Source organism: Salvia hispanica, chromosome 3 (assembly GCF_029641045.1).
Source record: "Salvia hispanica isolate PSC_SH4W2 chromosome 3, Shi_PSC_v1, whole genome shotgun sequence".
Classification (NCBI taxonomy): domain Eukaryota; kingdom Viridiplantae; phylum Streptophyta; class Magnoliopsida; order Lamiales; family Lamiaceae; genus Salvia; species Salvia hispanica.
Window position 1 is genome coordinate 29,330,119 of NC_142694.1, and position 23,057 is coordinate 29,353,175.

The 23,057-nt window shown below is 32.9% G+C and overlaps 5 protein-coding genes across 7 annotated transcripts; 2 read left to right on the plus strand and 3 right to left on the minus strand.

Annotated features, from left to right (window-relative positions):
• Positions 1-555: 555 nt before the first annotated feature.
• On the minus strand, positions 556-4,232 carry LOC125212296 (FAD/NAD(P)-binding oxidoreductase family protein). 2 transcript variants are annotated; one of them, XM_048112417.2, is made up of 9 exons: positions 4,034-4,232; positions 3,823-3,922; positions 3,540-3,726; positions 2,829-2,904; positions 2,562-2,741; positions 1,794-1,891; positions 1,499-1,587; positions 1,221-1,394; positions 556-972 (listed from the first exon to the last, which is right to left on the minus strand). In XM_048112417.2, the coding sequence occupies exons 1-9, from the start codon at positions 4,158-4,160 to the stop codon at positions 804-806; spliced, it is 1,200 nt and encodes a 399-aa protein (XP_047968374.1). In that variant the 5' UTR covers positions 4,161-4,232; the 3' UTR covers positions 556-803. The 2 variants fall into 2 exon arrangements, with proteins under 2 accessions (XP_047968374.1, XP_047968375.1); XM_048112418.2 differs by having other exon boundaries at positions 3,999-4,164.
• A 2,361-nt stretch (positions 4,233-6,593) lies between these two features.
• Positions 6,594-8,956, minus strand: LOC125210677 (patellin-4-like). The gene is made up of 4 exons (XM_048110238.2): positions 7,965-8,956; positions 7,566-7,690; positions 7,358-7,499; positions 6,594-7,063 (listed from the first exon to the last, which is right to left on the minus strand). Exons 1-4 carry the CDS (start codon positions 8,925-8,927, stop codon positions 6,791-6,793), a joined length of 1,503 nt encoding a protein of 500 aa, XP_047966195.1. The 5' UTR covers positions 8,928-8,956; the 3' UTR covers positions 6,594-6,790.
• Positions 8,957-15,623: 6,667 nt separating this feature from the next.
• LOC125215874 (GPI-anchored protein LLG1-like) lies at positions 15,624-17,025 on the plus strand. Its single transcript, XM_048117451.2, has 3 exons — positions 15,624-15,874; positions 15,957-16,013; positions 16,519-17,025. Exons 1-3 carry the CDS (start codon positions 15,793-15,795, stop codon positions 16,866-16,868), a joined length of 489 nt encoding a protein of 162 aa, XP_047973408.1. The 5' UTR covers positions 15,624-15,792; the 3' UTR covers positions 16,869-17,025.
• A 3,773-nt stretch (positions 17,026-20,798) lies between these two features.
• Positions 20,799-21,577, plus strand: LOC125210418 (GPI-anchored protein LLG1-like). Its single transcript, XM_048109978.2, has 2 exons — positions 20,799-20,993; positions 21,076-21,577. The coding sequence occupies exons 1-2, from the start codon at positions 20,873-20,875 to the stop codon at positions 21,459-21,461; spliced, it is 507 nt and encodes a 168-aa protein (XP_047965935.1). The 5' UTR covers positions 20,799-20,872; the 3' UTR covers positions 21,462-21,577.
• Positions 21,578-22,023: 446 nt separating this feature from the next.
• On the minus strand, positions 22,024-22,852 carry LOC125214932 (ubiquitin-conjugating enzyme E2 11). 2 transcript variants are annotated; one of them, XM_048116168.2, is made up of 4 exons: positions 22,783-22,852; positions 22,572-22,699; positions 22,342-22,446; positions 22,024-22,273 (listed from the first exon to the last, which is right to left on the minus strand). In XM_048116168.2, exons 1-4 carry the CDS (start codon positions 22,850-22,852, stop codon positions 22,130-22,132), a joined length of 447 nt encoding a protein of 148 aa, XP_047972125.1. In that variant the 3' UTR covers positions 22,024-22,129. The 2 variants fall into 2 exon arrangements, with proteins under 2 accessions (XP_047972125.1, XP_047972123.1); XM_048116166.2 differs by having other exon boundaries at positions 22,572-22,714; positions 22,771-22,852.
• Positions 22,853-23,057: the final 205 nt, after the last annotated feature.

Sequence of the window (23,057 nt, forward strand, 5' to 3'; positions counted from 1 at the left end):
TCAAATTCTTTTTAGCATAAAAGTTTTTTCTGAAGAATTTCTCTATTCTCTATTTAATAGACATGTAATTTACATGATTTTAAAATCGTCCTCATTTAAATATGTGAAGCTTTGTTGAATGAAGAATGACAAATTTTATAGATAGATTAAAATAAAAAAAATATGACTATTGGCTGTGGATAAAAAGAGTACTACTCAATCGCAAATATATTGGACTCGAATAGAATCATCCAAGTACCTCCATTATTTGGTTGGAATCAGGAAACACCAGTTCAAGCTATTTTAGTTTTGATATTTTTACCATTACCATCATATTTGGAACTACAATTTACAAATTGGGATATGAATTTAAAAGGTCTTTTTGATAGATCCAAAAATTCTAAAATACTGGTGAAGAAAAATATTGAGTAGGTATTTTACTAGATCGGGTAACATGTAAACTCAAGGAAAGATAGGTAATGAGATTTTCAAAAGAACAAATTATCGCATTGCCATGTACACAAGAGTTTACAATTCAAGATTAGTGTAAACAGATATAATTGCAAGGGATACGAGTGAAAAAAGTCCCAGTTATGATGATGAATATGCCCAATAATGTATATTATCAATCTTGAATGGTAAATGCCCCATAGATTATACTATGTGACATGACGAATTTCCATGCTTGTAAAGCAATCAATAAGGGGAAACACAATGCCCCATTACCCCTAGAAGGCTAGAACGTAAAAATGTAAGCAGCATGCACATTGGCAATAGAAATATGTAGAGAAAAATTCATAAGCCACTGACTATCAAAATACCAATTAAGTAGCGAGCATTTCAACGAACTTAGCAGCTGCAGCAATGCCGCTAGATATTGCACCTTCAACATTAGGCATCATGCAGAAGTCACCGCATATTGCTAACCTCCTCTTTTCTACCCACAAGCATTTCTCCTCTCGTGCAATGCTGACAGCCGGGAAGGCACTTCCCCTGAAGACATTCCCATTTCGCAGGCATTTAGTAACTCATGGGAAACAAAGGAATAAATGTTCTCAATCTCAATATCTAGAGTATAAAGTAGCATTGGCTAGCCTATAATTGGACTAAATAGTATTGGGCATATTCATCATCAGGAAGGCTGTGGGATGAATATGCCCCATCGCAATGGATAATATTATGTACATCCTAGTTTACTATTCAAGATTAGTGTAAACGGATAACAATAGAATGATGCAAACCATCTATGAGCTTTCTTGAAAAAAGGCTGTGCTATGTCAATGCCGGTTCTCTGGAATTCTTGAAATAGTTCCTCAGCCACTTTTGTCAATAATGCAGGGGAAGGCTTCTGGAGTCCTGCTTGAGAGATGATGAGCTCCGCATATTTGGCAGTAGAGTGCAGCACCCAGCGCTCACTACACATGAAGGGAGGAAACTTGTGTTACTGCAAGGGGCAAAGGGAAAAAAGAAGAGAAATTCAAGAGAAAAAGTTTGTAAGCATATTCCAAATCATACCAACCTAGTAGTTGAACGTCCCGGCTTGCTGCTGTCACAATGAGCCCAGCTTAGAATTTCAGAGTTCTTGAATGAAAAACCTTTTATAGGTATCTAGCCATAAGAGAGTTAAAAGATGAAGAAATTGTTAAAATTCGGTGATGTATGATGTGACCATAGGAAGGGAATCTCTGCATTGACTCGGATTTACATTCACAAAACTTGTAGTTCAGTAACAACAGGACCATATAGAAGTATAGAAGGAGCTCAACAGAAATTGGAAGCGAGGAGACGCTGGAATGAACATTGAACACACTTACAGATGAAAGTGGTTCTGAAAATGCCAGCATAAGAGCAAAGCGAGGAGACGCTGGAATTTCTTTTATCTGAAAGCTGTCTCCTGAATCTGAACTCAGATCTACATAAAATAAGCAACTAGATTAATGGGAAGTATACGACATTGCTGACATCCAATCTGGAGTCACAAGAGTAACAGATACATATAAACTGGTTGGTGGAATAAGGAGTAATACGCAAGGCTTGACCAGTAACTAGCTGACAGAAGACAAGAATGCAGATAAATATAACATATGTCAAGTCATTCATTGAACTCCATTTGAACAACTTCACAAGAGTGAGAATTCATTGGTTAATATTATAAAAAGAAATGGAATTTTGTACAGGCAATTGTCAAGAAAATCAAGAATAAATATTTATTTGAATGGAACATGCAAGCCAAGGAAACTAAGGTAGACTCTAGCTTCCCAGTTGTAAGCTATTTATTGACTCAAACTGTACTCGTATACCAAGATAACTACTAACAGACCCCTAATCCTAACAACCTATATCCTATCTCTCACACCCTTACTCTTGCCCACTCCCCCAACCTTCACTCCTAACCTAAAACTCTATTTTGCTGACTGTTATCAGAATTGATTGGCTAATGCAATGTCAGATTTTGAAGAATATGCGAAAACGACATATTCTAGTATTTACATATGAGAAACAACACCAACACCACAAGCAGATATGTACACTGAACACTGTACAGATCACTGTACAAGTCATTCTAAAATCGTTAATTATACCAATAGGTGGCTGTTTTCCAGTGACATCTGTAAACCTAGACAAAAATGTGTTCTTGTCTGTTGCTACCACTCCCATAAAATGGCCAACATCTTGTCCATCGATGCTCGTCAACGACCATGCATTTTGATCCATCAACCAATCCAACCTTCCAATAGTGTGTCCAAACCTGGTTTCAATCCCTAATTGAAAAAGAAAAACAGAAAAAAGTTATGAACACTTGAACCAGAGTGCCCAAAGAACAGAATTAGTGAACCTAAATTCTATACCGGGCTCTTGGCATAATGCTTTGCAGACAGAGTTCATCCCCGGCACACCAACATATCTCGTGTTCACTTCCTGATCCTGAATCAATCTAAACATCAGGAAGGAATACATTCTCTTCTATAATAACTTTCATGGGATACGAAAGTCATCAGTGCATGAATACAGCTCATCCAGAACGTGACACGTAAAACATGAATTCCCAAGGTTAAAAGAAAAATGCATCAATACCTAGTACACACACATATTTACTGTTGTTTTGGCAATACTATGGCCTTATTTGGAATTACCATAAATGATAACTGGTAGTATTGAAGGTTTTTCATGTTGAGTCCTAAATACTGTTGACAAACTGGAGGAAGCATGTGGCGCCCCAAAATTCGGAGAATTCCCCACTAGAGATAACAAAAGTTTGCAGTCTTATCCACTTCATACAAGCACAAGAGAGAACAAAAATACCTGTACATAGAAGCTACTTACAGTAAACATAATTGTGACAGTTTTCCACACATCCTCAAAGCAAAGCAGTACAACAATGCTTCTATAATCCTACTAGTACAAAGATGTTGATATTGAATGACGATCTGATTTCTAACAATAAATCAAGCCAAACGAATCGATAAACACATTTTATTTTCTCAAGAACTCAAGCATGATCACGCATTATAGGAACCAAAAGAGGCAGGAAACACAGCTACTCAAAAATCTGAGCTAACCTCATCAACGTTGACAAAACTTCTCGAGCTATAATCAAAAGAGCCAAATTTAGCTTTCCAGTGAGCCACTAGACCTCTTGATTCCCAGGCATTAACTAGACTCTGCAGTTCTGAATTGGCGGCATTCAAAGTAAAATAGGGCGCACCATGGTCGAACGATAGCTCTCTCCCATCCTCACAATGTTCTCTAAACAATCCAGCCACAAATAAATATAAATAAATGGCTGAATCATTCTTCTGCACTCAAGCAGAGTAGAAGAAATAAACAACAAAAATCCAAAACCTTCGCTGCGACATGCGGCCGCCGGGGCCTCTGGCGGACTCGAAAATGGTGACGGATATACCGTTCTTAGCGAGAATCGACGCGCAGACTGCTCCTGAAACTGAGAAATTGCGATGCATCAAGTGCGTGATCGCCAGTAAATCGGTTTAATACGAGCTAATTTAAACAAAATTTACTTGAAAAATATGAGAAGAAGGGTGATGCTGCTCACTGCCGCTGCCGATGACGGCGACCTTGGATGCCATGGCTGTTTTTTTGAGATCAACTGACGCTAAACAAGTACTGATGAATTGCAATCGATTCGATACAGAAGCTACATTTTCGGTTGAGGATTCCATGAATGAATTGAAGCCGGGTGTATGTTACGTGGAGGAATTGGATCCCCTTATTCGGTAAGTCCATCAAACAGACTTTATTGTATATACTCCAATTAGAATAGCCAAGTTGCTATATAATTTTGATTGTATTATTGATCCAATAGTACGCCTATTTAATTGATGCTGATTTAAAAAATGTTTTATACTGGAAAGCAAGTATGTGAAAAAAAATAATACTATTAGTTTTATTATACTACTCTATCCCTGAAAATTTGTCCTATTTTTCCAATTCCGTCTGTCTCCTAAAATTTGTCTCATTTTATTTTTACCATTTTTTATACTGGGCCTCATATTCCACTAAATCATTCATACTCATATTTTATTACTATAAAACTAATATAGAAAAGTAGGACTCACAATCCACTAACTTTTTCAACTCACTTTCCATTACATTTCTTAAAATCCGTGCCGATTCAAAGTGGGACAAATTTTGGGAGATGGAGATAGTAATAATTTGATATCTGATAGTAGAGTATGAATTGCTAACTAATTAATAATTCAAATATAAAATTAATTTTTAGTCATTAGATTAAGAGATCTAATGATTAAAATAATGATAATTGTATTATATTTTAAATTTAAATAATTAGTACATAAATTTAAAGAGTATTAATGTCAATTATCTCTCATCAAAATCATCTCTAAACTTTAAACTTACATAATTATCTCGATTTAAAGATAATTTTATAAGGATTCCAACGAGATCTCAATTGCATATATTCCGACCATATTCGAGTGATGAAATTTGATAATTTATATTTCAATTTTCATAAATGTTGATAAGCAGATTTTATCACAAATGCAAAAAGAAATTTCAATAGAGTGTATGTAAAATCTCAATATAGTATATGTAAAACATCAATAAAATTGTGTTGATATTTTCTTGTTGTGTTGATATCTCCATGCCATATTGTTGATATTTGTAATACACTATGTTGATATAAAAAAACCCACGAAAATTATCATATGATAATATAATGACGATATTACCCTTTTGTTGATATTTTGTCTACTATTTATTGAAATTTGTGGGCTTTAATCTCATCCACTCATTTTAAAATCTAAGGGTGTAGATTTAATTTTAGTTTTGGATAATGATGTTATAAGCATTAGAAGAGATTTAATTTTAGTTTTGGATAATGGGTTTATTCTAACTTTTGAAATTGGAATATAAAATTATAAATTTTTATTTTCTCGCAATTTTTCCACAATGGTCAAAATAAAAAATATTATAATGTGACAAAAATCGATATTGTTTTGGATAAAATGATTTTATTATATTTTAAATGTTAATTTAAAGATGACAATATATCCAAAATGACGGAATTTATGTTGTCTAAACATATTTGATTTTGCTATATTATTAGAATTAAAATTAGTAATTAGGTATTTGTTAGGATTTAGTTAGATTTGAGGTTATTATTTTCTATTAGAATTAAAATTGGTAATTATCTCATTAGGAGATCTCATAGATTCAGTTTTTGTGAATGATGGAACGAACGTAGGAAAAAGAAAGAAAGAAACGATATTTGTGTAAAAAAAAGGTTAATATGAGGGTATTTGTGTAAAATATAGATTTGTCTGGTTTTAAAATGGTTCGTCCTTAATCATAGGCTTTAGAAATAAATAATCTATACTACCAAATGATCAATAATGTAGGTTAAATAATATAATCTATAGTTATCATAGCTACCAAACTAATAATGTTGGTCTCACTATCCACTAATACTATTTTACTACCTTTCTTCTCATCTCTCTTATTTTACCAATTATGTATTAAGTTACATGTTATTTCAAATGTTGATAATTTTATGTGACGAATGGAGTATTAATCAACAACTCTAAATCTCGTGCCGACTAAGAAATGTGTCGTCTTAATCAGGATTAGATTTAACAAGTCATCACCGACTCAATATCCATGTAAGCCAAAAAGACACGTCATCTCGCTTCGTAGTCAGAATAGCCGACATAGGAAAACGGCGCACGGTTGATAAGTTCATGATTTTGTATGCTATTTTCATAGTTCATGGAAAAAAACTGAAAATTTGCAAAATTTATGAGGTAGTTTGCCCTTTATAAATTTTGTATCAAACCCGTATCACCTAGTATATTACAAATAATGTTTTTTTCTACTATTAACTTATTAGAGTATTCATATTTAATTAGTTTTGCCTATATTGATTTTTGTTATTGTTTTATGTTTATAAACTTGTGAGAGTGACTATATTTCTTAAGTCAAATCTTCGATTTGTTTATTAAAAAAATTTCTAATTTTCTTGCAAAAGTGGACTTAACAACCTTGATTCAAATTACATGACAAAATACAGCAAGTTGTAAAACTAAGCAGTTATATTAATTGTTTCCTATCAAAATGACAAAATAAAACATCGAGACAAAAAAATCAGTTTTTCTCATAATCTTATTTAGGGAATGCGACACTCTCCCATAATAGATGAACTTGTCTCTACTTGCATATGCTACCAATTATACCTAAATGAATCTGAACCAAGAATGTAACTAAAACCATTGTCAAAAACACCTATTTTATCCCATTAAAAGAAAATTAACATGCTAAAATATGGTTGGAGGCATCATGATGAAGAAGTGGAAGTTGATTCACTATTCTTGATCTTATATCTGTAGAGAACTCTCTTCCTTTTGAACATACCATTCTCGACCGTGATGACCAGCTTACCAACTTCCTTGTTGGTGAAAGAATTCCGCATGGGATCCTGTTGCCAGCTTATTTTCCGTTGCTTCTTTACGATCAACGTGTATGACTTCTCATCTGACGGCACAAATTCCTCCTTGTAGTTCACCTCCCACCCTACTATCGCCACGTCCCATACGATTGTAACTCCAATCTGTATGTTACATTTTTCCAATAATACATTAAAATGAGAACTTGAAAACCAATCAGTTCGTTGATTCATTAATATCAGTTAGCATAACAAAATATATCAGTTACTCACTTTCAATATAACAAAACCGTACTGATATTCATAAATCAACAAACTCTATTTAAGTTTCACTGATATGTTTTGTAATGTTAATTAATATTAATGAATCAGCGAACTGATATGGTTCTCAGCACTCATTTTAGTAACTGTCTTAGGGGAATAGGACCCTATGATGTAATCATAACATTGGTTACCTACCGTTGGTGCGGGGATCTCAATACATTCAGTTGCTCCGGGCTTGATGACGGTCTCAGAAGCCGCATCCTTGGTCGAGAACTCAAGATCCTCTTCTCGTAGCAGTCCTCCATAGGCAATAGGTATCTCCTCAGCGGCGATGAACCTGCATTTCTTATACTCACCTCAAATTTCACTAATACATGCACTAAACCATCTTTAATTTTCTTACTTGACTAGCGTTTCTGTCACCCTCGATGGACGGCTAAACACGAATTTGTTCTTCGTCGTTTGCGTTAGGAACGGCGATAGAACCGCATTGAACGCATAGTACCAGAATGGAACATTCACAAAGATCTACACACAAAAATCACACTATCAATAAGTTAGTCACCAATAAATTTAACTCACCATGTTACACCCTTCGTCCTACAAAAATATCAAGTATGTCCCTTAAAATTAGCCAAATCTAAATCATGAAACTTTTGAACTAACACACATCAGTTTATTTACAACTTATACTACTAGAATTAACAATGTACACTATTTTGTGGATCTCATTGTCCTCTAACACTGCATCGTCCACTTACCGAACATTTCAATAATGAGAAAAAGATTAGGAAAAGCTCACATTTCTGGAGACGAACTCGGGGTAGTTATCCTGGAGAACAGCGACAGCGTCCCTGGTGGCGTGCCTGAGGTCGCGCCTAGACGGGCCGGGCATGTCCTTGAGATCATTAACCTGCAACAAGGTGGAGATCCCCCCGGGGGAGAAATCGAGCTTGAGAATCTCCTTCTCGAGCAGCTGCAGCCTCCATCTAAGAAACCTATCCCTCCCTCCTTCATTCCCAAACGTCCTATTATAAATCTCCTCATCCGCAAACACCCCGTACACATTGTAGCAAACCGGATGCCCATGCCTGTCCAGCCCCTTCATGTAGCTCACACTATCATACTCACTCCCGAAATCCTCGTGCATGATCTCGTCGATCTTGTTCTTCTTCCTCCACTCCAGGCAGCTCCTCAGCATCTCGAACGCCTCCCCCGCCCTGAAGTCCTTGGCGCGAAGGAACTTCAGCAGCAAAACGTCGGTCGTCTTGTCCCCTTTGCTCGGCAGCAGCGGCACTCCCCACAGGGACACGTTTATGTCCACGTCCGTCGCCTCCGCGTTAGCATCTCCTCCTTCTGCTTCTGCTTCTGCTTCTGCTTCTGCTTCTTCTGAGTCTGAGCCTTGCTCGTCTTTCTCTTGCATTTTGCCCTTCCCTTTGTGGTGGTGGTGGTGATTGTGGTGGTGGTGGTGGTGGTGGTGGTGGTGGTGTTGCTTTGGGGGGGTGTCGTTGGTTTTGCTCGAGTTTTTGACGAGCTTGTTCATCCACACGGCGAGCTCCACTTTGGATCGGAGGTCGACGAGGGCCTTGCGGGCGTATTCCTTGAGATCCTCGGGGAATTCGCCTTCCTCGCCCGCGGAAGAGGGCTCGCCCTTTTCGATTTCGTCTCCGGCTTCTTCTAGATTGTCGACCACGTCCGCGTCTAGGGCCATCGCCTCGTCGACTGCAGGGTCGTCGGCGGGGCCGTCGTCGTCTTTTCTTTCCATGGCGTGAGATTGTTGGGATTGGAAGAAGAAGAAGAAGAAAGAGAGTGATTGTGATGAAAACAAAGATTTAGATGGGAAGGGTGTGTGGCTTCTGTTTTTGTGAATAACACATTGTTAGGACAACATGCGGCGCTAGACATGCAACCGTTACTTTACCAAGTCTTGTTATGATTTGGTTTTTTATTTTTATTTTCATTTTCATTATAATGTGTCGTTTATATATTGATTTGAGTTTTCATGAAATAATACTAGTATGTCTTAATAATATCGAGCTGATTGTATCCGAAGTCTATGTCGTCCCATCATCCGACTCTCACTATTACTTTCAAGTTTCAAACGGTAATGCCAACATGTATTTTTTTTTAAGTACTCGATCCGTTCCGCGGTAGTAGAGGCGTTTCTTTTCGGTACGAGATTTAAGAAAAATTGTGTTAAATGGGTTAAATAAAGAAACAATAAAGTAAAAAGTGAAAAAAGTAGAGAGATGAAGAAAGAATAAATTAAGAGAGAGTAAAGTAAGAGATAAGAAATGTGTTGACTTTTGCTACAAAAGAAAATGACTCAACTACTATGGAACGTACCGAAATGGCAAAATGACTCAACTACCGCAGAACGGAGGGAGTACACCAACTATCCCAAATGAGCATATTTGGTCCGTAACATTTCATACTCCCTCCGTCCCACTTTAGGAGTCCCGGTTTACTACTTTCGGGTATCCCACTTTAGGAGCCCCGGTTGGAATCTTCCATAATTGGTAATAGGCCCCACATTCCACTCACCTTTTTCCACTCACATTTTATTATAAAACTAATATATAAAAGTAGGACCCACATTTCACTATCTTTTTTCACTAACTTTCCTTTGTATTTCTTAAAATTCGTGCCGAACTCAACCGGGACTCCTAAAGTGAGACGGAGGGAGTAATATATTTTGAGGTCCATCAACTATAAGTCAATATCAATTCAACTACTTTTTGGCTATTTCCAATATTTTCATAACCAAAGTATCCTTAAGCAGTGGCGTATCCAGAACTTTTAATTCGAGGATACGGAAAACAATTATGAAAGTTCAAAAGTCCAAACAATCCTTTTTGTTCTCTTAAAAGTGTCGTATATAGACATAAATTATATAACTAGGAAATAAATTATATTTGGCATAAAATATTTGAGTAAAATTTTTAATTATTTTTTAATAGATTAACAGATCGATCTTAGAATTGAAACTTGTTGATATATATAATTATGCAAAATGTCAATTATTTTTAAAAAGTTTAGATATTTTACTAGTGATAAATGTTTTATATAGATGTGAGTATAATTGCTTCAAAATAGATAAAATAGATTTAAAGTAATTCTTTTATTATTTGAGAATTTGATCAAGAAGTATATAAATTTATTTTTTCAACTGTTTTAACAAATAAAAAAGATAATAACACCTATTCTTCTAATTGTTTGAACAAAAGTAAATAAAAAAAGTAATTCAATTTTTCTAATAAAAAAGATAGAAAAAGAAGTAAAGGCTATAGAACTTTCAATTCTTTGAATAAATAAAACATGAAATAAGTAAACAAATTGTATTAACAAAACTAAAATAAAAAACAACTGAAATAAGTAGTACGATACGTAGGGCAATTTTCAATCTATTTATCCTCTCATTTTCATTAAAATATGTAATTTGAAATAGTTGATGTAAAAAAAAGACATTCCCTCTAATTATAATTTTAAAATAAAAATATCTTAATGATATTAAAATTCTATTACTATTAATTATTTACGTTTAGTTTTTCTTGTTTGTAATATTTTAAATCATTGTTCTATATTTAAAATTAATAGTGAAATAGCTTAGGTATAAATATATGTAAACATTATACTTATACAATATCTGTATATAAAATTAGTTCAATTTATTAGATGGTATATTAATTTTTCAATCTTAAAGCTCTACATAGAAGAATATGTTGTTTTTAAGTGCAATACAAAATCGACAATTAAAAATAAATTAAAATTCATTAACATACACTGAATCTTAAATAATTCAAAGAGCTAAGTTTTATTTTATATACACTTATGTAGAAATTGTAGTCTAAAAAAATTAGTTGAAATTATCAATAATCAATTTAATAAAAGTGACAATGGCATTCTTAGTTGAATACATATGATTAATTTAAATCTATGGTTGTTTAATTAAATAAAAAATTAATAGTTGCTATCCATTGTTTAATATCGCAGTGTCGCGTCTTAACATTATCATTAGGTCATTTACAATAACATCATGAAAATTGTTCATAGTTCTCATATCTATTCCTTTGACTATTTGTGAATCATATTTTTTCTACTTTATTACGTTTTTATTTCAATGCAGTATATATTATATATTATGATTTAACTTAAATTTTCAGTTTAATAAAATCACGAGATTCATTAAAATAAAATATTTATCTTAATTATATCTAAATAATTGAGAATGTAACCATATAAGAGTATTAACTAGCACTAGAAAGTTACTCCCTCCGTCCCGCTTTAGCAGTCTCATTGACTTTTCTGCCCTCTTTTTGTAAAAATGATAAAAAAAAATAGTTAAAGTGGAGAAATGGTAAAATAAGAGAGACAATAATGTAGATAAGACTATTCTCTATATTATTCTCTCTCTTAATTTACCATTTCTCCTCTTTAACTATTTTTTTTTATCATTTTTACAAAAAGATGGCAGAAAAATCAATGGGACTGCTAAAGCGGAACGAAGGGAGTATATCATAATATCCAAATAAGGTATGATATATAATAATAATAATAATAATAATAATAATAATAATAATAATAATAATAATAATAATAATAATAATAATAGTAGTAGTAGTAGTAGTAGTAGTATAAAAAACTATTAAACTTAATCCCAAATAAATTAGAAGAAAGAAGAAAGTGGATGAATAAAGAAAGAAACATACTTTAATGAAAATGAGAGGATAAATAGATTGAATTGTCCTTCATGGCCTTAAGGATACTTTGGTCATAAAAATATTGGAAATAGCCAAAAAGTAGTTGAATTGATATTAGCTTAACCTCAAAAGATATTATGAAATGTTACAGACTAAATTTTCTCATTTGGGATAGTTGATGTACTAAAAAAGATGTTCCCTCAAAAATAAAATGTTATTACTACTATCATATACTACTCCGTCCCACAAGAATATGCACTTTTAGTTATGCATAAATTTTAATGCACAATTGGTAAAGTAAAAAAGAGATTAAAAGAAAAATTAATTAAAGTATTTTTAGTGGAGAATGAGTCTCACCTCAATAGAGAGTAAACAATTTCCAAAAGTAGAAAGTGCGTATTCTTATGAGATTATTGATTGGAAGACAATTTTCTATTTATACATAAATGTTTCATGTTTCAGTCTTTAGTTGTTTTTTGAGAGAGACGAATACAATCATCGATTTATTTTATTTTGAGTTTTTATATTTTGAATATTTTGTTTGTTTATAAACTTCTAGGGCAATATATAAAATCTGACTCAAATTTTTTAAATATATTTTTTAATATTTATAACTTTTCATTCTAATTTATTTTAAAATAATATATATCAAATTAAACTATTGTTATGATATTTTATTTTATGTGTATGTTTATTTACTCTTTAAAATAAAAGAAATTAAGAGAAGGGAGGCCTGCTTATTCGGCCAGTTCCGGTTCTAACCGGACCGGTTGACCGGTTAACCGGTTTTAAATTTTCATAAATTCAAGAACCGGAACCGGAACCGATCGGTTCCGGTTTGGAACCGGCCGGTTAAGAATCGGTCGATTCCGGTTCCGAACCGGAACTGATGTGTAATTTTAATCCGAATTTATGTATAATTTTAAATAGTTCAATACTAAAAAAAATAATAATCCAACATCTAGAACTATAACAAATAATACCTAAAAATTAAAATAAATGCACAAAATACAAACCAACAATACAATAATATTCATATATGGATAAGAGTGATGCCAAGTGTAGTAGGTCGGGTCGGACTAGTTTATGTTAGCAATTTTTTACTAATACAAAAATAAGAGTTCTAAACTTTAGCAATTTTTTTTTAAAAAATGAGTTTAAAATTGAATTTCATTTTCCCTTTTTTGGCTAAACATAGTATTCATTGGAATTTCCAATACTAATTGATATTGTTGTGACTATTTGGTTTATACCGGAACACTTAATAAATTATTCACAAATATGTTAAAATCGTATGTTAAATGAATTGTTACATAAATTTGTAATAAATATATCATATGAAATGATATTGTATTTGTATAAGTTCTTTTGAAAATTAAAAACAAACTTATGATGTTCTACTCATTGTAGTTAGTTCATAAAAAATGGATTAGGGAAATAATTGTAGATTCAAAGTATCACAGATTAAACATTTAAATCTAAAATCACTCAATGTTTCAAATTATTTTACTTTAATTCAAAATTAATTCAATAAATTAGATTTTTTTAGTATATGAAATTATAAAAAAATAAAATTGAATTATAATCCGGTTCCCGGTTAGGAACCGGTCGGTTCCGGTTCCGAACCGGAACCGGTGTTCTTTAAAAAGTTGGAACCGGTACCGGAACCGGAACCGAAAAATTCGATTCTGGTTCCTCAATTAATCGGTCGGTTCCGGTTCTGGTTTCGGTTAACCGAGAACCGGAGAACCGTTTAAGCACCACTAGAAGGGAGATAGAGAAATAAATGAGGGAGAAATTAAAATAATGAGAGATAAAAATCGGGAGAAAACAGGGAGAAGAATGAGAGAGGGTAATAAAATATAGAGACTAAAATATCTTTTTAAACAAAAATTGATAAAAGGGCAAAATAGTTTGAAAATTATGTAAAGTACTAAATCATTGTCCTTAGACACCTGGAGATATTTTTCTAACACATACCAGAAACGTGTAACCTGCAACCCCATTATCAGTCCCTAAAAATTTGATACATATTACTATTTCGGTCCGTCCCTGAAAATTTGATACACTTCATTTTTATCATTTTTGGTAGTGGACCTCATATTCCACTAACTCATTCCTACTCACATTTTATTATAAAACTAATGCTTTAAAAGTAGGACCCACATCCTACTAACTTTTTCAACTCACTTTTCATTACATTTTTTAAAATCCGTGTCGGGTCAAAGTGTAGCAAATTCTGTGTGATTCATGAAAAATCCGCTATCATGAATTTTTTATTTTTTTTAAATTCCTAACTTGATATTTAAAATATACAAGTACTATCAAAATAAATTTCTACACCCGACCAATCAATATTTTGAATTTTTTTTTTCTGGTGGTAGAATAAAATTCCTATCAATGATAATAGCATAGGCGAAGCTAGAATTTTTGTGTTTGGGGAACCCAAATTACTATTAACAGTTGGAGTATTTTTTATATCGTTGTCGTTAAAAACAATTACGACATTAGCAGTCAGTGGCGGATCCAGGACTTATAAACGAAGGGGGCAAACGGAGGGGGCGGACATGGTAAATTTACGTCCGGATAAGAGGAAATTAGTCGCACGGAGGGGGCGACCGCCCCCTTTGGCCCCCGATCCGCCACTGTTAGCAGTAGGGGTGAGAGAGATGTACGATGAGAAAGAAATAGTTAGAGGGTGATCAATGTTAACTAGAGATACATACGATGGCTATTGTTAAAAGCAACGTCGATGTCAAAAGAACCGATGTATTTATATGATATGATTGCAAAAATCATTATTAAATGATTTAAAATAATTTTTTATATAAATTTATAATAAAATTAGGGAAACAAGAAAAGTAAACAAGTGGAGAGCGAACGAAAACAATAAACTTATAATATGATGTAATTTTACATGGATTCCTAGATTGCAAAGATTATTATTTAATGATCTTAAATTAATTTTTTATATATATATTTAACGTAACACTTAAGATAATAGCAAAAGTAAATAAGTGGAGGATAATAAAAATAAATAATTGGGGAATATACAAAAAATAGGAAACGACAAACACAAGAAATGGAAAAAAAAAGAGAATATATTAATAAAGGGGAGAAATCTGGTCCCCAACTAACCAAGTCGCAAGGTAGCTAATACTTATAAAAGGACAAATTAGTAAGGAAGGAAAGTCTAATTAGGAGTCAATAATTTGATATATTCATGTTCAAAGATAGATAATCTCAAATTGACAAATTTTTATGTTTTCTTATTTTCTGCTGTGTTTCCTTTTTGCATTTAGGGTTAATTTTCTTAGGGGGTAAATAGTTTATGTAGCATAACCACTTTTTTGAAGATTTGAACTTTATTTTCCTTGGAGTTTTATCATACTTGTCAGGCGGATTTTGAATTATGTGTTTTGGAGGTTTAATTTGTAGAAATTATTTCTCATAACATTTTTGTATATGTTTATAAAAATTTGTCACTTTTTATTTTTGATAATATGATTCACCATTTTTTTTCTTACATTTTTTTCTTTCTATTTATTGATCTTCAAATCAACATAGTATAGTTATTTAATTTTTTATATTAAAATTTGTATCATTCAATATCAAAAGGTTTAGTGAATATTAAGATAATATATTGAATTGTCAAATCAACCCAAAATAACAAGGTATTAATATATTGAATTGTCAAAACAAAGGTATTAATAGTATAGTATGTGTGTGGGTCATATAATATCTACAATTGGTTGGCTACAAAACGCGTTGCAAAAGGCAGGGGGTCGTCTGGGTTGACTCCAACTGACCATTTTCCACTTTCAAAATTTATGCTTTCGAATGAAAAACGTAGAAGTAGTAGGTTTGTTGTTGTAAGTTAGAGAGAGTTTGCAATTCCAAGTTTATTGAGCATAAACTACTAATTCAGTGATGAATTCATCCCATCAGATCCAACTTGTGTTCTTCCTCTTAATTTTGGCGGCTCCACTCTCATGTTCTGTCTTAATTTCAGGTTTATTGGAAACAGAAAAACAAAAGAGCAAAAATTAGAATATAGTATATCTGAAATTAGTTTTTGGTGTGTTGATGTGCAGATGCTGTTGTTGGGCACCAAGTTGGGAATGGAAGGAGTCTCCTTCAGATTTCGAAACGTAAGTTTTAGTAGTATATAAACCTTTATACATCATACCAATTAGTGCTAATTAAGGTGTATCTTTATTTTAGCTCAACTAAAGTTAAATAAATAGTTTCAATTTATTTTATTCCCAAATGTCGCAAATGCATTTTTCATGGTTCCCAGCAACACATATTAGTAAACTTGCTAGTATAGTAAAGGGCCGTTCGGTGCATCATTACTTGTAATTAAACTTGTAATTAAAGATCATGACTAATCTTATCTCTTGTTCAGTTACATTTTTCTCAAAAGCTTGGCTTGTGAAAACATATCATTGTCCGCCTCCATAATATTAAGATTAGATTGTATCTCATTACTATTATTCATTTCATTCTCATTACTATGACTAATGTAATCATAGACAAATTTTATTATAGCTTATCTTTATTGTACCAGTAACCTAACTATAAGTAATCTTATCTAGCCAATCGAATATATTTTCTGGAATGAAGAAGTTAATTACATGTTATCTAACTGAACAGCTTGCCCTGTGGACATTGAACACCTAAACTATACTATCCTAACGAGCAAATGCAAAGGACCAGATTACCCTCCGGACCAATGTTGTTCTGCTTATAAAGAGTTGGCATGCCCTATTGTGGATCAGCTCAATGATGGAAGCAACGATTGTGCTGAAAAGCTCTTCAGCTACATCCCCACGGTGGGCCAATATCCGGCTTTCTTGTTCAGCAGTATATGCCGCGATGGCAAAGATGGACTCTACTGCTCCCTGCCACCACCCTCACCCACGTCTAACGTTGCCACTCTTGTCGCATTAGGACACCCAATCTTGGTTGGGCTGTTATTTTTCGCACTCGCGTTTGTGCTATGAAAACTCAACCTTTGATCATGTTTGTGTTGCAGCTTGATTTGTTTTTCTTTTATAAATTAGAATTTTCTAAATTTATTAAGTTGTTTTGGTATTTATTTGTTTTCCTAATCAATTTAAATAAGTATATGAGAAATTGTTGATCAGTATTTGTTATTAATTGGCTTCAATATTCTTTTCTGCTATTGATTGGGTTCATTTTTACTTTTTCTCTTTTTAAGTTATATTTTTCATGTTTAGGATATTTTGCTTTATAAATGCCCATTGTTGAACTAAAAAGATAATACTCCATTTATTCCGGATAAAATGGCATATTTATAGTCAGCATAAAATGTTAGGAGTTTTGGTTGATGTGTTTAATTGGAGGGAGAAAAGATAAATGTAAGTATTAAATAGAGAGAGGAAGAGATTTGAATATTTTAATCTGAGAAAAAGTGCTTGAGTGTATAAATTAGAGAAAGAAAGTTAGGGTTTAGGGACAAACTGAAGTTACTTTGTTGTTTTCAAAATTAGAAATAATATCATCTTAGTTGGGACAAACTAAAAACAAAGTATGTCATCTTAGTTGGGTTGAAGTGAGTAATATTATGAGTTTTATCTCTCTTGACTCTTGAGTTTTGAATTCATTGAGGCTTTTATTCACTTATCAAACTAAATTTAACATACTCACTTGTAGTGTCATCCATTATATTACAACTTATCAAACGGTCCATCAATCCCATTTGTAACGTCATTTATCCACCCGCGTTCATAGCTGCTTATTCATCGTTCATCAAACAAGCGACGATGATCATATCAATTTATATGAAGAATAAAGTTCATGTTTGGTCCTAAACATATGACCATTTTACGAATTTGGTCCAAAACATTTAATTTTTGATTAGTGAATCCCGAACAAACAAAAATAGTCCGGAAATGGTCCTCTTTGGACGGCGCTGTCCCAAAACTAACGGTCAATGCTAATTAACTAATCCTTGACCTAATTATAATACTAATTCATAATTAATTAAAGACTAATTTTGGTCCTAAAATATGATCATTTTACAAATTTGGTCCAGAAAATTTTTAAAAACAAGAAATTAGGGTTCAACCTCCACCTTCTTCTTTGTCTGGCTATCTCCGATAATATACTCAAGTTTTTCAACAATTCGACGGTAGATTGTACGATAAGCTCTCCAACGACGGAATCAAGCAGGTGCTCAAGTCCTTCGACCACCGTGTCTCCCACTACATGTCCCTTGACGCACCGATTTAGTCCAATTCGGTCGACGTCTCCTCCTTCCTCCACGTCGTTGACCAATTAATGGTTTCATTTGTTTAGCCTAGTTAAAAAATCATATTCCTCCCTTCCTGTGGTTCGATCTCAAAGTACTACCTCTACAGCTATAATCTTGCAATAAAGTTGTAATATTATCGAAATATAATTAGAATAATGTGATTTTCCACACTTTTGAAAGTACCTAAAATTACAGATCATGAGTCTCTATTTATAGAATGTTCATTCTTATATTTTAATGACACAAAAATTGTGACGCAATTACTAGAGTTTGAATTTTTTTTTTAAACAATCATAATTTATGACACAAAAGAAAGCGTCCATAAGTTAATGGAAAATTATCTTCTTCTTTTTTTTACTTTTTAGTACACTTTTATTTGTGTCCTCTAATATTAGTTGGGACTTAGGACACCAACAATAAGGACACTTTACGAAGTGTCGGTGGCATAATTATACACACAAATTAGCATCCTTACTACTTCCTCCGTCCCCCGTTAATTGTCTACTTTGGTTTCGGCACGAGTTTTAAGAATTGTCAAGGAAATTGGGTTAAAAAGTTAGAGGAATATGGGTCCCACTTTTCTTAATTGGTTTGATAAAAAAATGTGAGTGGAATAAGTTAGTGGAATGTTGAACCTACTTACCATTTATGGTAAAAGTGAAAATGGACAATTAATGAGCGACGGACGAAAATGGCAAAAGTGGACAATTAATGAGGGACAGAGGGAATATAATTAAAATTGTTCGTTATTTTTTGTTGTTGTGACTCTCATAATGACATAAATCCCAATTACAAAAGGAATGTTAATACACATCCGTATTACTCAAAATGTCCACCTTTCTTTTTTAATTTGTCCCACTTAAAATGTCCACTTTTCATATTTAGAAACAAATAAATCTCTTTCCTCTCCTCAATAAAACACCCAACTACCTTTCCTCTCTCTACTATATTACACTAAATATTTTTTCTAAAATTCCGTGCCACCCAAGATTGTGGACATCTTGGGTGGAACGGGGTAATATAACAGAAAGAAAACCTACACGGGACAGGGACTCTAATCTATATATAATTACTAAAATGGGACGAGGATGTCTGCTATGCAGTGGCGTATCCAGGATTTTCAATTTGTAGTGCAAAAAATAATTACGACTTAAAATTTCAAAATGTTTCTAACTTTTTTTTGGTTTCGTTGTTATGTTTTTTCAATTATTTTATTTTTATAAATAAAATCTTTATCCGTATTTTCTTTATCAAAAAACTTCATTTTAAATAAAAATAAATTATTTTAAAGTATCACGTAAACTATACATTTGAAATGCAAGTATCCATATTTTGTTAATTAGCAATATATAATATAGATATGAATATATAATGAGGAGGGTAGTTTTAAAAATATAGAGTTTTTTTTAACTACAAAAATATATACAAGTATCTGTTAAAAAATAGTTAATGAAATTTAAATATGAAAGAATACAAATTAAATTATAAAAGAGCAAGTTAAAGGTTAAACTAATAAATATATTTGTTAAAAACAAAATAATTAATAAAACTTAAATATGAATTGAGAATAAAATAAAATTGAATTAGAAGTGATATAGATTAAAACAAAATCAATTTGGAGAAGAGAAAGTTGAAGTAAAATTTAAGAATATGACATGTGCTTAGGAAGTTCCAGACTCGGGCTTCTAGCTTGGAAAAAGATCCAACTTACTGCTGGGCCATCTATGAAAATAGGACCAAATAAAGTATTGATGCACAAAATTTTGGCGGCACGGGCACAATTGTACCCCTTGTTCCAATGTGTATACGTAGTAGTGCTACGTAGTGGACGTGCATGTGTCATCTGTTTTGGCAAACGCCTAGTATTTAAAAAATCGATTGAATTAACAATTTTTAAGTTGATCTCATCATCAACATGACGGAGCTGCTTTTCTAGTAGTATACGTACTTTTTTATTTGATCAGGCCAAGTCATTGGTGGTCAGATTGTAACTTATTTTACCTGTTTGACTTTCCTAAATTATAATCCTATTGAGGGAAAAAACTATCAACTATGCCGTTGACATAATAATTTGACCGAAACAAACGAGAATGACAATTAAAAATAACAAATACCTTACCAAATGAGCATTATGATAATGGAGTAGGAAAATACTCTTTCTGCGAAAAGTATGTCACCGTTCTTTTTTTATACGACAATTTGAAAATAAAAGTGTGTCATCTTAATCATGATGGATATATTAATATGAGAAAGGTTTACGTTCTAGGTTTCATAGCTACACAATTAATTTTGATTCCAATAGTCCTAACAAAACTGAACTTCTATAATAAAACGTAAACTCTTTGGAGTGTAATTACAAACATTAATCTAAAGAACAAAGCCATATCAATTTCATAATTTTTAATATTTCTAATCAAACTAGCTTGATATACAACAAAAGATATTCTTGTAAAATATATAAATTTTATTCCATATTGGGGTTTGGGAGTAATCTTAGCTTGATCTGGTCATCGCTTTTTTACAAATAAAATGAAGAGCAACAAGTAGCACGAGGACTCAGTCTAGCCATTCTCCACTTCTATTGATGTTCTAATCACAATATCTTAATTATACTTTGCTCAAATATAAATTGAGAGAAACAAGTTGAAATCAAAAGCAAAGCATAGTTAGGAATCCAATCCTTACTTCCTTTTCGGATTCGAGGCATATATTTCAGTTCACTAAGGTACGATGAATCACAATCCATTTCTTCATCTTGTCCTCTTCCTCTTCATCATTTTCGCGGCTCAACTCCCGGCTGTAGTCAGCCACCAAGCTGGGAATGGAAGGACTCTTCTTCAAATAAAGAAACGTAAGTGATCATGAACACTGTTAAATTGAGTTGAGTTTATTAGTTAAAGAGTTAACATATATGGTAAATTTGGTTGTAACAGCTTGCCCTGTAAACATTGAGAACCTAAACTACACTATCATAACGAGCCAGTGTAAGGGACCAAATTACCCTCCCGAACCATGTTGTTCGGGTCTGAAAGAATTGGCATGCCCTATTGCAAGTGATCTCAATGATCCAACCAATGACTGTGCTGAGCAGCTGTTCAGCTATATTCCAACGATCGGGAAGTATCCGACTGGCTTGTTCAGCAGCGTATGCAAGGGTAGCGAACGAGGACTTGAGTGCCAATCACCAACACCACCAACACCAACCCTTACAACTACAACTATAGCTAACGCTGCCCCTCCAATCAGGATTTTCCCTCCAATCTTCATCGGGCTGCTGCTTTTCCCTCTTCACTTTTTCGTGCAAAAATTTGGGCTTTAATTTAATAATAATGCTTATAGCAGATTCTGTCATTCTGATTTGGTCAAATATAATTTTGCTTGCCATGAAACTACTTGTACTATTAAATTATCATTGAGATGTCATCCAAAAATGAATAAATGTGTTATTTAAATTTACCAAACGCTTGCATCTGATTTTGCTGGATTAATATTTCAACTTGCGATAAAGCTTATTTTCTACTAAATGAAAACTAGTATCTACTCCAATATAGAGTAATTTACAGTTGAAGTGCATCGCCCCATTTAATTTATCTATAATAGAAAAAACTGTAACAAGTGACAACATAAATCCATAACCACAAACAATTTTTAACCTACATAAACAAAAAACTATAATCAAAACAAGTTACAACTCAATTTTCAGCCAATGCAAAAGCCATGAGTAGCATGAATAATCCCTCAAAAAATGAAAAATGACTGATAACTTAAGGGCTTAAACACTTTGTAATCATCAAATGGATAAGTAAAAAGCTACTAATAATTTATAGATATATATATATATCAAATTATCATACAAAATATATTAATCAATTGTAGAAAAACCTCTTTAGACCTTCCATAACTAGGAGATATAGTAAAGTGATTAGAGTTTAAAGTGTCAGCATATGCTGTTGTTTTCTACTACTATTATTACTACTCGGTGTAACTTCAACCCATAGCATACTTTTGAGTCCAGGATCGTGCAGTGATCTCGTACTTGCTCCGGTTAGTCTTGTATTGTTTAGCAATCTCAGCCTCAAGGGGATCGTCCGGGTTTGGATCAGTTAGCAAGGAACAGATAGAAAGCAGCACCTACACCATAAAAAATGTGTAAAAAGTTACAACACCGTTAAAAAGTTACAAGTCGAACTAAACAATACCTTTGAAATTGTGAGGGCAGGGCTCCATTGCGCCTTGAGAATATCCAGACAAATGCTACCTTGACTGTTGATATTTGGATGGTAAACTTTAGTTTTGAAAGCTACCTGTTCACAGAATACGAGTGAAAAATCAGAATTACGAAGCATTCTTTGTGAATATGATGCTACAAGTATGTGCAGTTTCACGGACAGAAAATGTCAAAATAGTGTCAACAGATGTACACAAGTACCTTTGGTGGTTTGAATGCATAATCGGGCGGGAAATGAATAGTTGCAAGAAAAACTCCTCCAGCATAAGGACTGTCTGGAGGGCCCATAATAGTGGCTTGCCATTCGAACATGTTATCATTAACAGGCCCTGTATAAAAAGTTGGGACAGCACGAAAGGTTGAGATGAAAATAAAAGAATAATTAGGAAATGAATAAAAGATGAAGACGAACCAGCACTACAAGCTGCAGGAGGGTCTTTCTTCAACTCCGCCAGTTCTTTCATGATTCTCTTGGAAGCCATAATTGTGAGAAACAAATATGAGAAGGAGATATACATTTTCACTTGGATTCTGCCATATATAGAGCGTAAAATATATTACTATTGATTTCGAATATTAGCTATTTAATTTTTGCAATTAATAGTGATAGCGTAAAATATATTACTATTAATAAGATGAATCTTTCTCTCTTTTATTTTTGTCACCGCGACATATAGTTCTACCTCT

Excerpts from the sequence above, each read along its gene's own strand:
- LOC125210418 (XM_048109978.2), top strand. The coding sequence starts at position 20,873 with ATGAATCACAATCCATTTCTTCATCTTGTCCTCTTCCTCTTCATCATT. Across the intron at positions 20,994-21,075 it reads TCTTCTTCAAATAAAGAAAC|CTTGCCCTGTAAACATTGAG; the intron begins GTAAGTGATCAT and ends TGGTTGTAACAG.
- LOC125210677 (XM_048110238.2), bottom strand. The coding sequence starts at position 8,927 with ATGGAAAGAAAAGACGACGACGGCCCCGCCGACGACCCTGCAGTCGAC. Across the intron at positions 7,691-7,964 it reads CCGAGTTCGTCTCCAGAAAT|ATCTTTGTGAATGTTCCATT; the intron begins GTGAGCTTTTCC and ends TTTTGTGTGTAG. Across the intron at positions 7,064-7,357 it reads TTGAGATCCCCGCACCAACG|ATTGGAGTTACAATCGTATG; the intron begins GTAGGTAACCAA and ends TGTAACATACAG.
- LOC125214932 (XM_048116166.2), bottom strand. The coding sequence starts at position 22,852 with ATGGCTTCCAAGAGAATCATGAAAGAACTGGCGGAGTTGAAGAAAGAC. Across the intron at positions 22,715-22,770 it reads TAGTGCTGGTTCGTCTTCAT|CAACTTTTTATACAGGGCCT; the intron begins CTTTTATTCATT and ends TTCGTGCTGTCC. Across the intron at positions 22,447-22,571 it reads ATGCATTCAAACCACCAAAG|GTAGCTTTCAAAACTAAAGT; the intron begins GTACTTGTGTAC and ends TTCTGTGAACAG.
- LOC125212296 (XM_048112417.2), bottom strand. The coding sequence starts at position 4,160 with ATGGAATCCTCAACCGAAAATGTAGCTTCTGTATCGAATCGATTGCAA. Across the intron at positions 3,923-4,033 it reads CGCCGTCATCGGCAGCGGCA|TTTCAGGAGCAGTCTGCGCG; the intron begins GTGAGCAGCATC and ends GCAATTTCTCAG. Across the intron at positions 973-1,220 it reads TTCAAGAAAGCTCATAGATG|GGGAAGTGCCTTCCCGGCTG; the intron begins GTTTGCATCATT and ends GAATGTCTTCAG.
- LOC125215874 (XM_048117451.2), top strand. The coding sequence starts at position 15,793 with ATGAATTCATCCCATCAGATCCAACTTGTGTTCTTCCTCTTAATTTTG. Across the intron at positions 15,875-15,956 it reads ATGTTCTGTCTTAATTTCAG|ATGCTGTTGTTGGGCACCAA; the intron begins GTTTATTGGAAA and ends GTTGATGTGCAG. Across the intron at positions 16,014-16,518 it reads TCTCCTTCAGATTTCGAAAC|CTTGCCCTGTGGACATTGAA; the intron begins GTAAGTTTTAGT and ends CTAACTGAACAG.